The following is a 16,913-nucleotide window of genomic DNA, read 5'->3' on the forward strand; positions in this document are numbered from 1 at the left end:
TTACTCTGCAATTAGGTGACTAATGTCTTGGAAATAAATAGTTTTGAGTTATAATGCTTGTGTGTGTGTTTTTTTTATTTTTATTTTTATTCATTCGTTCGAACTGCCTGATAAGCAGTGAGTAACACCTTGCCATTAGTGGGAAATGGGAGGGTAAAACACTGGGTCTCCATTCACTAACACTGTGCATTCAAACATTTTCATGCAGAAGTCATAATTCATCTCATACTGACATTAACGTTTTAACTTAGAACCAACTGAAGCCACACTTATGCAAAATCACATACTTCTGGAGGTAATTTATCAAGCTATATATATAAAGTTGATTTAGAAATTGTAATAATTTCAGAGTACAAGAGGTCCGAAACACGTTCACGTGTAGTCTAGGCCTGATTGTGTTTTAACTAGTTTTGAGAACTAAATGTTTGGCTTTAGTTGAAATGGAAGCTCTGCGCGAGCATGAAAGATAACAAGCTGTGAAAAGCCCTTATAAGGACATCTATATATATATCTATATCTATATCTATATATCTATCAAAATTAAATACTAGTGAGTGACCATCACTTATGCCTGTGGTACCAGTATTTGAAGTAAATTTCTAGTTCTAAAATATGCAACTTTAAAGAAAACTGAAGAAAATTACAGTTCTTAAAAAAGTGTTTAATTTTTCATCTTTGCCCCTATTTCCACCAAGGGAGAATAGTTTTCTCTGTTCTATGTCTGTGCTGTTACCATGAAAGACTGTAACATCACAAATCTAGACTTTTCTAAAATGGAGGCTGCCATTTTAGAAATATTAATAAGACTGTATTTATCAAAATTTAGATGAAAATATAAAAATAAAAAACATTCTGAGTTATCAGTATAACACCACAGACTCTTAATAAAGTGCGACACATGAAATTGATAGAAATTTAGTAAAATGAATGCGAATCAACCCCTCAGATCTGCAGTCACCTGCAATGACCTTTACACAAAGAAAATTCCCCTTTTTCTTAAATGGGTAACATCCATTACTGTAACTCCACAGCCATGAAGTTTATGGACATTTTTCTTTAAATATAACTCAATTTTTTAAACAATTTAATTACATTTGTTAAATTACATCTTAATCACAATATAACATTGTTACACATGAAATCTCTCAAACTCGATTAAATATGCATTTTTTTAAATTAACTTTTAACAGTGCACAAATGGTTTTCACCCTACAGAATATACATATGCAAGCATTCTAGTGGCCTTGATTAGTTTTACCCTTTTGAAATGGTGTGTCGGTTATTAACAAAACGTTAAATTCGATTTAGCAATCCGAGAGGTTTTACTGACTTGTTCAACTAAATCTCATTTTTGTGCAAATGGAAGCTATTTCACCCTAATGGAGAGTTTCTGGGATAAACTGAGACATGCATCACAGGGCCCAAATGTATTACCATGTTTATTTCTCAAAGGTAGGACATTAAAAAGTAACAGAATCTACACATGAAACAGGTTAAAACAAGATCAAATAAAAAGGGTTACTAGATCACAACAATGACTGAAATGAATAACCTGAAAAAGCACATAGGTTTGTGTTTCCTAAACAGATTTTCCAATAGGCTGTAGCACTATTTACCCTGACACACATGTGAATATTAGCCATCTCTTCAGAATGAATACTGAATGCAGTCATGTGATTGTGACTTTCCTAATAGCCTTTTTCAGTATGTAACGACACCATTTTAAATCACTTAAAAGAGAGAGCTCCTGAGGATTGACTGCAATTGCTGTTTTATGACATTATAGAAGTGCCTTTCCATACACCCATTGTTTTAAATCTTTCCATAATGCATCTTTCTGGACACTGAGAGCCAATCGTGACATGTTGAGCTGAACGTTATTGCAAATTCAACCCCCTATTTGGAATGGCAGGATTACAGGAAAAGTATTACAGCTATATCTTTGGGAACACAGAACCTGTCATACATCACTGATATACAAGGTCAAAATCATACAAGCTTATGAGGGCCTGAATTTAAACTGCATGTTTATTTTATAAAACCAGGAATGGCCTTGGAAAAAAGCTGGAGAAAACGAAACATGAAAAGTTGGATGTAGCTGGTACGCTTGAAGTGTCGGCGTGAGAGACGGTTTAACTGCAGTAGTACTGGTCTGCGTTGGCTCTTCGTCTCTTGCGGCTTTGCTGCTGTTCAAAAAACTGGCGGATGTCCTCGGGTGTCACCACCTGAACAAGGAAAGAGAGGAGAAATTTAACACTGGATTGTACAAACTCATCTTCAGCCCAACAGCACGTTAAAAATATAAATATTGAAAGCCTACCTTTCCTTCTGCTGCAAATCTCTGCAGATAGTCCTTCAGTTCTGTCTTCATGTCATTATATTCTGAGGAAAAATGTAATGGGAACGAATTGAATTGATAGTTTATTTGGAGTAGTTTAATTTTAAATCTCACATCATGAATTTGTTTTGCTTTCACAGAAAAAAAACAGATAAAGTTGCCAGTAAACCCGACTACCAGGAGCGCAACTGCACGTTTGCTGAGGGGTGTGCAAGATCAGTGTTTAATTTTACTCATTACAGGCGCGTATATTTTAATAATAAAATGAGTTTTATGTTTTTGTTGTTTTGACCCATTATTCAAATAAATAAGCTGCAAAATTTTAAATAGGCCTACCAGTGACATTTTAGATATCACAGCAAAACTACTATAATCAAAGACTTTACTATAGTCAACTATAAAGTTCAAATGTTATCAAATTAAAATAAACTTTATTACAAGCAATGGCCAAAACAAATTTAATTAAAAAACAGATTAAATGAAACCTATTACATAAACACAGCTTTAAGATTTCCAGGTAGGTCTAAAAGTATTCACGTATAGATATTGAATAATCAAATGTAAAATAACAGTATTTTATTTGGGGTATAAATATAATTTATTCTGATCTGAAGCAATATTCTCAGTGTATCAGCTTTTACATACTTAAATCTGCATATTTGTGATATTTACCACAGGGCGTTATTTACCTTTATAAAGGCCGATTTTTATTTTTACCTTATTAAATGTATGCATCGTGTCATGTCAAATTCTTACATTTGATCAATAAATTCAGTTAGCCTATAATAATAAAACTGGGCTGTTACCAATCAAATTAAATAATTTAGCCTATACACTGCAAAATTGCAACTGCTATAAATAGCCTGATGTTATGAGATTAATGTTTTAAATAAATGTTTGAATACACAAGAAAAAAAATGCAATGATACTTTTAAACATGAAACTAAACCGCCAGTAGGTGGCGGCAAGTGGCCGTCTTAATATGCGAGTCATTCAAACGATTCGTTCAAAAACGCTGAATCGTAATCATTCAGTAACAAAATGTGTCTAAAATGTAAGTAACTTAATATTAAATAGGCTACTTGTTTAGGATAATAAACATTTATGATAATTAAATAGGCTAACGTTACTTGTTCGTGATAATATTCAGCAAAACAGCTCCCTTGGTCGTGTTATGTAACTATATCATACGTTATTTTAAAAAAAGAAAAGAATGTTTCTTAAATGAATTTAAAAACCTCAGTATGTTTCTTCTGTGAGATTATTGTGTGCTGTTGCGCTTATTTGTTTCGATTTATCCACGAAAGAAAGTCTCAAAGAGACAGGCAGCGCGACCTTGTTACCAAATACACTATCCATTATCAATCGCTCTTTACACTGAATGTAGGTAAAATCTGAATCATTCTCACGTTACGATGCTTCCCTAGTTATTTTTAAGCTACTTGTCTGGCCGGGCAAGTAAAATTCTATTTCACTTGCCCCTTAAAAAAACAAAAAAAAAACCCACACTTGTCCCAGACAAGCAAACAAGTGTCAATGTCGAGCCCTGAAATGCAAAGTTGAACCAAAGTTAACCGTTGTTAAATGTTGATCAATTTAAAGATTTTAAAGTGATAAAAAAATAATTATAATAATAGGTTCCTTATCATTTTACATTTTCATTTTTCTGCTCTGCGCCCCAGAACGCTTCCCACATCTAGGCCTACCCATTTTTGGTCATGGGACAGACTTAAAGTAGTCGGAAGTTGAGAGGTTGATATTGATATAATAAAATAAGCAGTTAAAAATGCTAAACAAAAGTTAAATAAAAACGTTTCCTTTCATAATTTTTTAACAAACAATTTTTGATTATTTATAAAGTTTTATTAAAAGGAGATTTTCAAAGAATCATTTTGCCACAATGGCGCCCCCCCTCCCGTCCGGCGCCCTCATGCTCTGCACACACTGCAAACCCCGTTTTTGCGGCACTGCTACTAACCATGGATGATCTCCAGCTGCTGAACCCGATTCAGGTTGTTTAAGGCCGACATCAAGGGGTCACGACCCTCGGCTCCACCCGCTTGTTCAGCCTGTTCTGTGGACTTGCCCTTGTTCTCATACGCCAGGACGGTGTCCATCTCATCCGTGAGGAAAGACACTCCTGTGTCAGCATAGAGGATCTGAGCAAACACAGCCAATTAACATGAGACCAGGAACAAATAAGATATCCTCCTTATTCTCAAAAAACAATATATACAACTTTATCTATCTATTTATATGGTTAAAAATATAGTAAAAAATATATAGTGAAATATATATATATACACACACATATATACACACATATATATATATATATATATATATATATATATATATATTTTTTTTTTTTTTTTTTTTTTTTTTTGTCATTTATTTCTATGATGGCAAAGCTGAATTTTCAGCAGTAAATTTGGACTGTAATGGGTGTGTTTGAGCTGTACCTTGCAGTCGGTGCAGGTGCAGAGTTTGGTGCGCCAGGCAGACGGCCAGAACACGGCACCCTGAGGAGCCCGGCTCCTCCCCGAAGCCTTCATCTCTCTCAGCCTGCAGCCGGAGCACGAGCCCTCCTCTGAGGAGCCTTCAGCTTCCTCCGAGTGTTTACGCTTACAGGCGGACGTCCCGTTGACCTGCACCTGTCAGCAGAGAGAAGGTCATCAAATCTTGATCACTCGTTCCTCTCTTGCTGTGTAGATGTTCAAATAATTTAATATTCCACAGTCATACAGCTGGGTTGGCATCATTTCTAACAGCAACAAAACAATGTGGTGTAAATTCAATTTGGCTTGAGACAGATGACGCATGAGATGTGTTAATTCCCCAATGAAAACACTCTTTCTGATAACTACCGCCATCTTGTGGTGAGACTGGTGAGACAAAGGCAAAACTGTGTCTAGAACGGCTTTAAATCTTTAGTGCATCTAGTATCTTGAAACACTTGTTCACTGCATATCTGTTGTTTAAAGGAGATTTAAGTTAGGCTGTCAGCAATAAAAAAGACTGAACAGGAATGAACGCAAGAGTTGCCATTTCATGAATCAGCCGACAGCCATTACACAGCAAGAGAGCAAGTACCTTCTCATCTACAGGGTTCTTCAGGTTCTCGTTTTTTATCTTCTCTTCATCATTTTCTACCTCCACCTTCACGTCCCCTTCTCCTTTGCACGGGCTTACTTTTGTTATGGGTGTAACTGATGCAAACAAGACAAAATAAGCCGTCACAAATGTATAAATGTTTAGAGAAAGATGCTAACTGACAAATGATATGTTAACGTACACTACCGGTCAAAAGTTGCCAGTCGATGAGATTATTTACATATTACACAAGTCTATCATGTCCATCTATGCTGCATTTATCTGATTAAAAACTATTGTGAAACATTATTGTTTCCTATTTTTAGATATTTTAAAATGTAATTTATAATTGTGATGGCAAAGAAAAAATTTAAGCAGCCGTTGCTCCAGTTTTCAGTGTCACATGATCCTTCAGAAATCATTCTAATATGCTGATTATTATTATCCACGTTGAATACAGTTGTGCTGCTAATATTTTTGTGGAAACTGTGTGATGCATTTGTTTCAGGATCTTTCAATGAATAGAAAGTTAAAAAGAAGAGCATTTATTTGAAATAGAAATCTTTTGTAACATTATAAATGTCTTTACTGTCACTTTTGATTAATTTAATGTGTCCTTGCTGAACAAAAGTATTAATAAAAAAAAAAATCTTAATCCAAATGTTGAACGGTAGTGTACATTTAGATTCTCTCCCTTTAAAAAAAAAAAAAAAAAACTTTGCAGTCATACTAAATATCTGTAAATGCAAAATGGAAGCAGATAAAGGTATAACATTACCTGCAATATGTGCAGCATAGGTCCAAAGGAAAGGTGTTTTATTCATGCATGACTCGCAGATCATCTCTTGTAGTTCCACACAGTCTGGCACTACACAGCCTAAATGCTGATAGAGACACACATAGATGTTTTCAGACATTTCACCAGAATAAGTTATGTTCCTTATCTACACACACGCACGCACGAAACCATGTTCAGGTCCTGCCGGAGTACAATCTGATTTGAAACTAACCCGACCATGGAGCCAGTCCTCACACACGATACACTGGATCATCTCATCTGCAACCTGGAGAGAGAAATTCACTCTAAATCTGTACATGTATAATATTATAATCTGTATAGAATATACTCAGTGTACAGGCCTATAATTTGAGGAGATCAAGTAGATATAGTGCAGGCCAGAGAAATCTAAAATGGGGTGTAAACTGCCAAAGTGGGCGGTACCTCCAAAAAGGGACTTTTAACTAATGTAGTTGACTAACATTTCAAAATAAAAGTTTGTAAATTAAACAGTTTTTCGCTGAAATATATGAATTAAGCTTACATAAAATTTAGGCATGCATTAAAGCTACACTGTGTAGGATTTTCTCCCATCTAGCAGTGAAATTGTTTATGACTACCAACTGAATATTACTTTCTAGCCCCTCCCATTCCGAGGGCGTTTTAACTCCTACGGTGGCCGTATTATTTCAAATCTGCCGGCAGTCGCAAGTAATCTCCCCCTCGCATTCGTCACGGTGCCACTGAGTGTCAAAACGCGAAAGGCGAAGCTTGAATTTCCAGGTATGTCCCTCTTTGGCTAATGTATTTTCAAGATTGATGCACAACATGGCTGCCGCCATTCGAGCGACTCGCTTGTATGTTTTCTAAATGGCAGATTTTACGCTTACGAGAATACTTGATTAGTTGGTAGAAGTAATTACACATTGATGAGCACATATAATTTTGAAAGAACAAAGTGTTTTTTGCTAAGAATCAACTTAAAAATTACACAGTGTAGCTTTAAAGTTAGCTTCTTGGCATCAGGGAGAAGCTAATCTATAGCGCTATCGCTTTTGAACGCGAACTCGCTTTATTGGTCTTTGGCTACGACAGTTAACAGTTTACTTCCAGTAGCTGTTGCTTAAAGTCCCTAATGTCATCAGTGTACGCCTGAACAGAGTGTAACACCTGTAAAACCGACACGCCTACTCCAAACGTACTGTACAGTTACAAGCAGAATTCAAATTGGAATACGGATACGGAAAAAGTATGCAATGCAGTATTATGATCAGACAACAGAACTATAGGTCACAGAAAAACATTATAGAAAGAAACTCAAACTAAAATGCACATTACCTCGTCTTCTGGATCTGGGTAGGGTCTGTCACATGTGCAATACAAGCCAAAAAAATTGTGGCTGTATTTGTTCCCTGAATTCACTTTCTCTTTATCCTGCATGACAGAAAATCTTAAATGATCACCATCACTACAGTGAAAACTGAAAGACACAAACTCAAACTAATGGTAAAACATAACTTACCGCAAATAGCTTGCACTCCATTTCCCCAAACTTGTCGTTTCCACAATCACATCGAAAATTCCTGTAATATTAATAACATTTACATAATGTAAGTGATTTAAAGTAAGGTCTGTGCGCAATTAATTCCAAACTGTCTATTAAGAAAACTTGATGCTTCATTTTATTTTCTCCAGATCTCCATGTGGAATTTTCCTTGCATTAAAGTCAGCATGAAACGCAAGTTGTGATAGTCTTTACTTCTTTATTGTGACGTATATCCGAGTGAAACGGCTTCTCAAACAAGAAAGAAAATGTAGGGCAGGACTTGATTTTGTCTGTTAGGAATTGATTGGATCCTGTGCATGTGAGTGACAGGTTGTCATGCATTTAATCAAAGTTTATTTGATTAAAGATTATGAGGGCACATTAATTTAAAAAAAAATATAATGATGTGCATTGATAATTCATTTATAATAAATACTGCAATATTACATAAAAGAAACAAGAATTGTCCATTTTGATTTCTTGCTGAATTTAAACCTATTTTTCTTGTGACAGGTCTCGGTTTCACTCACATTGCCTATGATGCTGCCAGTGACAAGCCATGTAAACTGCTAAATAATCTCACTGCCATAATGACAAAAATATTATGAATAAAAATGTCAAACTAAGCATTTCAGCTTTGCTTAAATGGGTTAGAGCACCAGCAAAAATTACAGCTGGTTATTGTAGCAATATTCACCTCTTAGTATACAGCTCAAAAAGGTCATGGCCTTCATGGCACTTGTAGGAACATGCCAGACAGACACCAGCTGGCTCTCCTCCCTTTGGTGTGCAGGTGTTGCAGGCATACAGAGCCTGACGCTTCACATGTCCCTGTGAGGACCAAAAGAAAATCACCTTGTTTTTAGGACATGTAGCTTATTTTCATCCAAAGAATATGAATGTAAATGCAGAGCATCTGCTGATAACTACTGTTAGATGTTTAACTGTACTGATTCTTATTCCTGCTACTATGTGTTCATGCAACAAGGTTTATTTCCAAACAAATAGATTCGTCAATCCTTTTTTGCATCGACGAATTAAGCATAAGAATTAAGGTATTATGCTAATCCCAAACCAAAACAATCCACTTTATAACACTTTATAAGAATAACGTTAATCGGTCAGATGAAAAAGCCTGTGTCAAGTTATAATCAGCATGCTAAAAACAATATTATCCGAGAAGGCTGTGTTCATATAACACGTCGAACCTCTGGATACGAGCATTTCTCTGAATCACTCCCTCCCAGAACCGCGGAGGCTTCGTTCTCCAGTTCTTCATCCTCCTCTAGGACGTCCACCAGAGATACAGTAGCCTCCTCCGCTCCATCATTTGCCGCCATCCTTGAAGAGACGAGCGCAAAAAAAAATCTTTCCAGTTCCTGTTCCAGGGCACGAAACGAGACACGAACTAACTGACCTGTCAACGAGACCACGTTTTATTTGCGACTGAGAGTCCACTGTAATATTAAAAAAGGAAATATGTGTGAATGTGTCAAGCGGTTTGACATAACCTGAAGAATTTATAGGGATTAACTGTGACAATAACAAAACCAATGCTGCTTCCGGTTTATGCAAATACATGATGTTTTGGCGGGAGAGTTGCAGGGATATAAACAGTATATAGTTATTTTTTCTCACTAACGTGTATTAAAACATTATACCACATAATCTCACTGATTCTGGATAAACAGGAACATTTTGAATTTTCGCGAAGCCAATTCGATGGGTCAGGGTTCAAAGGGTAAATCAGTGTTGCCATGTCCACTTATTATACCACTTATTATTAATAGTAAGTCTCTTATACATATGGGTGTGTGATTTTTGGAGGCTTGGGCTTATGTCTAAAATACAGTCACATTTTAGGGTTTACTTGTGCTTCAGTCTGTAGTCTTAAAACCTGAAAGGGCATTTCTTAACCCTATCCATCTGAAAGTTTTTAAAATGGTTTCCGTGAATGTGCGCACACAAGAAAGAGATTTGCTTCTTTTATTTAGATGGCCAAGTGTATATGTGAAATATATTAGCTTTTTAAAAGGGTGTAATTGCTGATATAATTAATTTTTGCAGAAAGTTGCAATTTAGCCTAGCTTCTGTTTTATATAATCTATTCCAGTGTTGTAGTCGAGAGACCAGCTCACTCGAGTCCGAGTCGAGACCGAGACCAGAGAGGGTCGAGTCCGAGTCGAGACCGAGACCAGAGAGAGTCGAGTCCGAGTTGAGACCCAGACCAAAGAGAGTCGAGTCCGAGACCAGAGAGAGTCGAGTCCGAGTCGAGACCGAGACCAGACCGAGACCAGAGAGAGTCGAGTCGAGACCGAGACCAGAGAGGTTGGATAACCTAAGGTTGGGTCTAAAAACCAGACCTAAAGATCTTCAAGAATATGTAAAATATTTGGTGGTAACAATAAAATTGGCACCATACTCAAACAGTAAATCAAATATACCATGGAATCATGTACACTGTAATGGTAAAAAGGCCACATAGGTGAAATAATCATGAAATATTTTGAATGGGACTCGAGTGGACTCGGGAATAAGTCCGAGTCCTAATATGTTCGAATACGAGCCAATTCCGAGTCAAAATGCACACGAGTCCATGACAAGACCGAGACCATTAAAATATGGTCTCGAGTCCGAGTCTCGTACACAACACTGATCTATTCTATTTTAGATTCTATCTCATTCCATTTTTATATTTTCTGTGTTGATTAATGAAATGAACCCTCAGACTAAAATGCATATTTGAGTTGTTTTAACTGAAAGCAACTTGAACTGACCAATAATAAAATATGTCAGTGCCATTGTATTGTTTCAAGATGCACACCAGTAATGTTTATTTTTTTCTAAGGCATGTTTATAAAAGTTACTTAGATTTCCTAATTAAATCTAATTAAAATAAATTTAATCTAAATCAAATTCCTTGCTTAATCTAAGCCCTGTCTGTAAAACCAGGCCTAAGCGTTTCGTTTCTCCATAGTTCAGAAATAACGCCTCCCCAAACAAGTTTTGTTATAGACCACGTTGCGCGTATTTCTTGTAAGATCTGGCAACCGAGTGACAGTGTGCATCTTCAACATGGCAGCGTGCGAGCTGAACGGAGAGCTGAAGTACAGAGATGGACAGACAAACCAGTTCACAGTACAAGTAGATGGCGATTTGAAATCACTATTAACTGGCATCAAGAAATTAAATGCCGAAATATCGGTCGTCTTGACGGCTCTTGTTGAGCAGGAAAGGGGTTCAACGGACAATAGCAGAGGGGTTCTGGATGGTAAGATGCTAAAATGAAGATTGGGTCGTTCGTGGGAAACCAACAAATATAAATAAAACACACAACACTTGCAAAGTGGCTAAAACCTGTGTGTATTGTTGTGTAATGATTGCACTGCAGGTGTCAGCGAGCTCCTTTAGTTCATTAGTGACCTCACAGGCTACTATTTTTTTATTTACTTAAGGATAATACTTTATTACTTCCTTATTCTTATTACAGTTAAGACATTTAACCGTCAGTGTCCCGGTAGCAAGACACTTTGCACACTTTTTATTTATTGCTTCAAATTTGAATGCAACAATAAGTGTCTGTGCTCAAAAAAGGTGCCAGTAAACAAGTTCAGTAATTATTTGTAACTTTTCTTTCTCTATCTGAACCCATGTTACAGATGATGAGGACGAGGACGAGGACAGCGATGAAGAGGATAGTACCACAGGAATGACCACCAAAAAAAAGTCAAAGTCAGAACCTCCAAACAAGAGGATAAAGACCTTACGGCCGTGATCTTCAGAACTGTCATTCTTCTGTTATGGCCTTTATTGCATAAAAGGGTGTTTGTACATAATTGCTCTCCTTTTAACTTTTATGACAGCCGTGAGTTTATGACAGCATTGGGATTTTGCCTTAATTTGTTTTCCATAAAAAATACCTGATGTTATTTTTGATAACTTCAGTTTCCTATAAAAGGAAAAACATAATAGCGCAAAGGGAAAATTGTTTTATCATTACACTTTTCCTGTTATAAACTGTTACAAATTGACATTGGTTATCAGTACTGAAGTTTCTTCAGCTAACGGGTAATAATAAACCATTGCGCAATAAATTGTCAGTGTAATAATTTCAAAAGAATATGCACTGCACATTACATTTCTTTATTGATTTTTGTCAGAATCCAGAGTTGTTTCAAACCACAGTGTGTTAAGTTTGCAATGGAAAGTAATCAACAGGTACCTTTAAACATTATAAATTCACAGTCAAGCCCTTTTAGACAAAAACAATTTGCCTTTTTTTTAGCATTTCAACAAATCAATAAAACCATCCACATGTAACCACAAAAGAAGTGATTTTAAAGATCGAAACACTTGGGTCTGTGGCACAGGCTCATCTCATAATGTTGAGACCCATGGTCAGACTCATAACAACCTACCACACCCATAAACCTTTGCCTTTCTTATGCAAGATAAGATTATTCACGCTGTAAAATGATACTGATATCCCTCAACAATAAGACATGAGATTGAGTACACTATTTCACAAGACGTGAATATGAACTTGTTTTCAGAAATACACAGATGTCTTTTCTCTGAGGACACTTGAATATCACTATGATACAGAATTAGTATGTCAAATAAACACAAATTAAGAAATAAAAGGAAATATACTTGTATATCTTTCCATGACTAGAGCTGACAAGAAATCATACTTGAACAAAATACTGATATTAAAATGTATTCATCACAGATTGTTTTTTAATACAAAAGTTTTTTATTACAAATTCTTTCATTGTTCTCTCCTTGAGTGCATTTTATTTTCAAAACAAGTAAAAAGATGGACACTTATAAACATGGGAAACGTGGTACCACTGTCAGTAGTTTTCTTATTTTCCTCTAATACGGTGTCCACTGGAGTTGAGAACAAACAGCTGGAGCATTAAATTGACAATAAAAATCCATTGGCCTATGGAAACATTTACACTCCTTGATTAATTTTGATTTATAGGAAATCTACCCATCTTTAGAAGTGTAATTCAAGTAGTTCATGCAGCCCCATCAACATTCTCCACATCTTGGACTATGGCTTAATTGCCTCCATTTAGGCTACTTAAAGTTCATATAGCAAATTTAATTAGTTTCAATTAAATCAAGATGAAACTTCTAGAAAAGGTACTTTAAGACTGAGCCGACATGGAAAATACTTCTGGATCCTGTTATTAATCTACTTTGATTAATTTATCAGTTTGAAAGAGTATGAAACCTTGCTAGCCTATAGTCCTTTCCTTAAAAAAAAAAAAAACACTGGCGTGGAACTGCAGATGACTCAGAAAAGGAAAAAAAAATTCAAAGAAAATAATCCCAAGCACTGTCCTCATTTAATTCCTAAAACGAAAGAAGTCAGGGCCAAGTCTTAAAAATTAATAATCTTATTTATGAATGCACTTTTGTATCGCCCAACTGTATGGCACCAAGATCTGATCCCACATCTTTAACAATCACTTCAAGTGTCAATCAGCTGCAGCCTGCTGATCTGATTGGAGGCCTTGGCAAAGGTTTGGTGACGGTTGCAGAGAACAGCAAGGCAGATGGGCAGAATACAGTATCCTACAGTCTTGGGGTCCGCCCTTGTGCAGGAGTATAGAAAGAGAAACACCTGGAGGTAGGGAATGAGGAAAATGGTGGCCCACACCCAGAAGGGCAGAAGGAGAAGTCTCGTTTTCAGAGTCACTGTCCATGAGGTTGAAGAAGGGGAAGAGGAAGAAGCATCTCCTGACCATTTTGTCTGAGCTCCAGAGGCCTTTTCTACGTGTGCCAGCGCAAGTCGGTTGTATGTTTGGCTGATCTCAAATATATAATACACTGCAGCGACACTGGCCAACAAGTACAGTCCGACACCTATCCACCCCATCCGCTGGCGGAAATTCATCATTCTCCATGCTCTTCTCTGGAAAAACAAAGTCAGAGAATGCATTCAGTGCAACCGCTGACAAGAAACCAAACACTTACATGGTTGTGAACCCATGTGATCAATGGTCTGATTACTGCTTAGGTTTCAATAAACGAAAGGAGCTCAACTTCAACTGTAAACCACCATACTATCAAATATAAAACGTACAGCAAATAATAAAATACTTATTTTCCTAAACAATTAGCTTTTTTTGACGTTGTACGAAACACATTACTAATCTAATTATTAAATAATTAATGTTTCACTGAAGAAACAAACATGAAGTCTTTTAAACAGAAGAAGGCTCACACACCATATGGAGATTTCTTAAAGCTGTTGACTAGTAACGTTACTGTTGTGTCATTTTATAGCAATACGCCCCCGTCATATCGACTAAACACATGATTTCATTATGTTACATTAAGTGTTACTTACTGTGATCACACGATCAATCCATTTTGTGCGGTTTTCAGGGCAATACGTTTCTCAATCCAAAACACACAACCCTGTCACAGGATTGTTGTCATAGGACCCACTTCCTGGAATGGCAAACATCCGGGAAGTTCCTGTGAATCTTCCGAGACTTTATTATTAACCTCACAAAGGACTCTACTGCCCCCTAGAGCCTTCCTGTCATATATGCAATGATTTTATTTTTTAAATTGAGTTGATTTGTGTTCATGTTTGTTTTTAATTTTTTAATTTTAATTTTTTTGTTTAAATTTTAATTTTAATTTGAAACATCCACAACAACTTTTTGTCTATGTTGCCCTTCTACAGGAACGACAAACATTGCACAAAGATTTTTAGAATTGTTATGGTGGTAATGGGGGTAGAATAACAATTATTTTGAAAAATAAGAATAATAATTTTAGGCCCTAAACACATGATGCTGGTGGGTCTGGTCTTGTACCTAATATACATTTTCTCTCCATTCTCAGTAGCGATAAAAGGTAGATTACACGTTTGTCAGGCAGGACCGGTCGTGTTTGCTGCTGAGAGGAAATCAAAGCAATGGTGAACGATGTCGACAAAGCTTGAAAATACTGTCAATAGTGCTGGGTAGTAACAGATGTAATCTGGATTACGTATTCCGATTCCAAAAATTAAGTACTTGTTTTAGATTATGTTTTAAAATACTCGTAATCACATGATTATCTACATGTTATTCTCACAATTCTCACAACCTTTTGGTCAGCTGAACCTCTTTGACTTAATATATTTGCTTGAAGTACCCTCTGAGATTTTAAGGTAATAAGATATAGCAGGTCAATACTAAAATTAAGATAATAATGATGATAAATAATCATTTTAATCTAATTAAGTTCACTGTTCTCTTATGTCAGTTAATGGTCACATGACATGCAGGTAAACAAATAAAATATATTTTAATCTTTTTAGTAAGTTTTTTACTTTGATTGTTCGATTTTTAAATAAACAACATAATGGCTCTTAAAGGGTTAGTTCACCCAAAAATTAAAATTCTGTCATTAATTCCTCACCTTCATGTCGTTCCAAACCCGTAAAACCCGTTCATCTGACCCTACATAGCCTATACTGCAACGTCATAACCACTTTCAAGGCCCAGAAAAATAGTAAAGACATCTCGTAGTCGTAGAACCCGTAAGCGATGCACTGTGTTTTCTACGTGAACAGCATCCGAGAAGTAAAGGGAAGAGAAGAAATTGTTGTACAAAAGTCGTTATTGTCATTATTTTTGTAATACACAAAAAGTATTCTCGTTGCTTCATAACATTAAGGTTGAACCACTGTTGTAGCTTGGACTATTGTAATGATGTCTTCACTACCTTTCTGGGCCTTGAAAGTGGTTATGACGTTGCAGTCTATGTGGGGTCAGAAAGCTCTCGGATTTCATCAAAATATCTTCATTTGTGTTTCAAAGATGAACAGGTTTTTCGGGGTTGTAACGACATGAGAGTGAGGAATTTATGACATAATTATCATTTTTGGGTGAAATATAATAACCCATTAACATGCACTGCTGCATATAAAAATTCCGTGTTATCATTTTTAGAATACCTCAACTGTATTGAGGTAATTTATTTTATTTGTTCTTATTTTATTACTCACTGTTTACTTGCCTTTTTTTGTAAATTCAGTTCCCCTATTGCAAAAAAAAAAAAAAAAAACTATTGTAAAGATAAATACACAGTGTGTGCAAATGTTGAAGTTAGATTATTGTACTGGTTATTGATCGATGTTTAAATATGTAAACAAAAGCCTAAATTAAAATTCTTTCATTGTATAAAGCGGACGTGTCTCTTCAGAAGACTTGAACTGTTACTGTTACAATGAGTTTTGTGCTTTTTGAAGCTTGAAAATAATGATTGCCTTGACAAAATGGATGGACAAAAATGTAGATATTAAAATATCTATATGGCAGGTTTCCTGATGGTATTGAAAATGATACTGAATATTGACATTTTTCAAGGTGTCGTATTGAAGTTAGAAATTCCAGTATCATGACCTCTAATTAATGTCCTGCGTCAATAAGGTAAAATGTGTTGAAAGTAGCTATTTTCTACATGGATCTATGACTTGATTGAATATTTATTGGTAATACATTAACTATCGCCGGCTAAAAAGTAACTAGTAACTAGTACTCTGAGTAGTTTTTGAGAAGAGTAATTTGTACTTTTACTTAAGTACTTTTTTGACACCAGTAGGCCTACTTTTACTTGTAATTGAGTATTATTTCAGCAATGTAACAGTAGGCCTACTTGTACTTGAGTATGAATTTTCAGTACTCTTTCCACCACTGTCAAAAAGTAGTCAGATTATATTACCTTAAATGTGTAATGTAACAGATTACATTACAACTACAATTTTTGTCATGTAATTTTTGTAATCAGTAACAGACTACAATTTGTAATCTACCCAACTTTACTATAAATTATATATTATAGGCTATAACTATAGTAACTATAGTGTTTTGTTTACAAATATTTTATATAATTGGGGTTAACCTCGTCGACAATTACCAATAGAAATGACTTTAAAAACTGTTAAAACCCTGTTAAAATCACTGTGGTTACAGTACTTGGGCAGGCACACGGAAATTTGAGGAAATTTCCTCATTTCTTATTTTGAGAGATTTGAACTTTAGTACGTACAACAAATACAAATGAATGAATCCTGGAGCAGTTGTCTTGCAAAACCATGCAAGTTTTACCCGTGAACAATGATAAGCCCGCCTCTGAAAGAG

At 35.8% G+C, this 16,913-nt stretch overlaps 3 protein-coding genes across 3 annotated transcripts; 1 reads left to right on the plus strand and 2 right to left on the minus strand.

The window, feature by feature from the left end:
* Positions 1 to 1,421: 1,421 nt before the first annotated feature.
* ubr7 (ubiquitin protein ligase E3 component n-recognin 7) lies at positions 1,422 to 9,249 on the minus strand. The gene is made up of 11 exons (XM_084091891.1): positions 8,964 to 9,249; positions 8,453 to 8,586; positions 7,732 to 7,792; positions 7,548 to 7,643; positions 6,442 to 6,495; positions 6,210 to 6,315; positions 5,432 to 5,547; positions 4,801 to 4,992; positions 4,317 to 4,497; positions 2,321 to 2,382; positions 1,422 to 2,225 (listed from the first exon to the last, which is right to left on the minus strand). Exons 1-11 carry the CDS (start codon positions 9,093 to 9,095, stop codon positions 2,133 to 2,135), a joined length of 1,227 nt encoding a protein of 408 aa, XP_083948017.1. The 5' UTR covers positions 9,096 to 9,249; the 3' UTR covers positions 1,422 to 2,132.
* A 1,560-nt stretch (positions 9,250 to 10,809) lies between these two features.
* LOC311069084 (uncharacterized protein) lies at positions 10,810 to 11,849 on the plus strand. Its single transcript, XM_084092017.1, has 2 exons — positions 10,810 to 11,026; positions 11,415 to 11,849. The coding sequence occupies exons 1-2, from the start codon at positions 10,831 to 10,833 to the stop codon at positions 11,528 to 11,530; spliced, it is 312 nt and encodes a 103-aa protein (XP_083948143.1). The 5' UTR covers positions 10,810 to 10,830; the 3' UTR covers positions 11,531 to 11,849.
* Positions 11,850 to 11,877: 28 nt separating this feature from the next.
* tmem251 (transmembrane protein 251) lies at positions 11,878 to 14,260 on the minus strand. The gene is made up of 2 exons (XM_084092016.1): positions 14,123 to 14,260; positions 11,878 to 13,684 (listed from the first exon to the last, which is right to left on the minus strand). The coding sequence occupies exon 2, from the start codon at positions 13,667 to 13,669 to the stop codon at positions 13,241 to 13,243; it is 429 nt and encodes a 142-aa protein (XP_083948142.1). The 5' UTR covers positions 13,670 to 13,684; positions 14,123 to 14,260; the 3' UTR covers positions 11,878 to 13,240.
* Positions 14,261 to 16,913: the final 2,653 nt, after the last annotated feature.

This window comes from Abramis brama (assembly GCF_963993115.1).
Source record: "Abramis brama genome assembly, chromosome: 18".
Taxonomy (NCBI): domain Eukaryota; kingdom Metazoa; phylum Chordata; class Actinopteri; order Cypriniformes; family Leuciscidae; genus Abramis; species Abramis brama.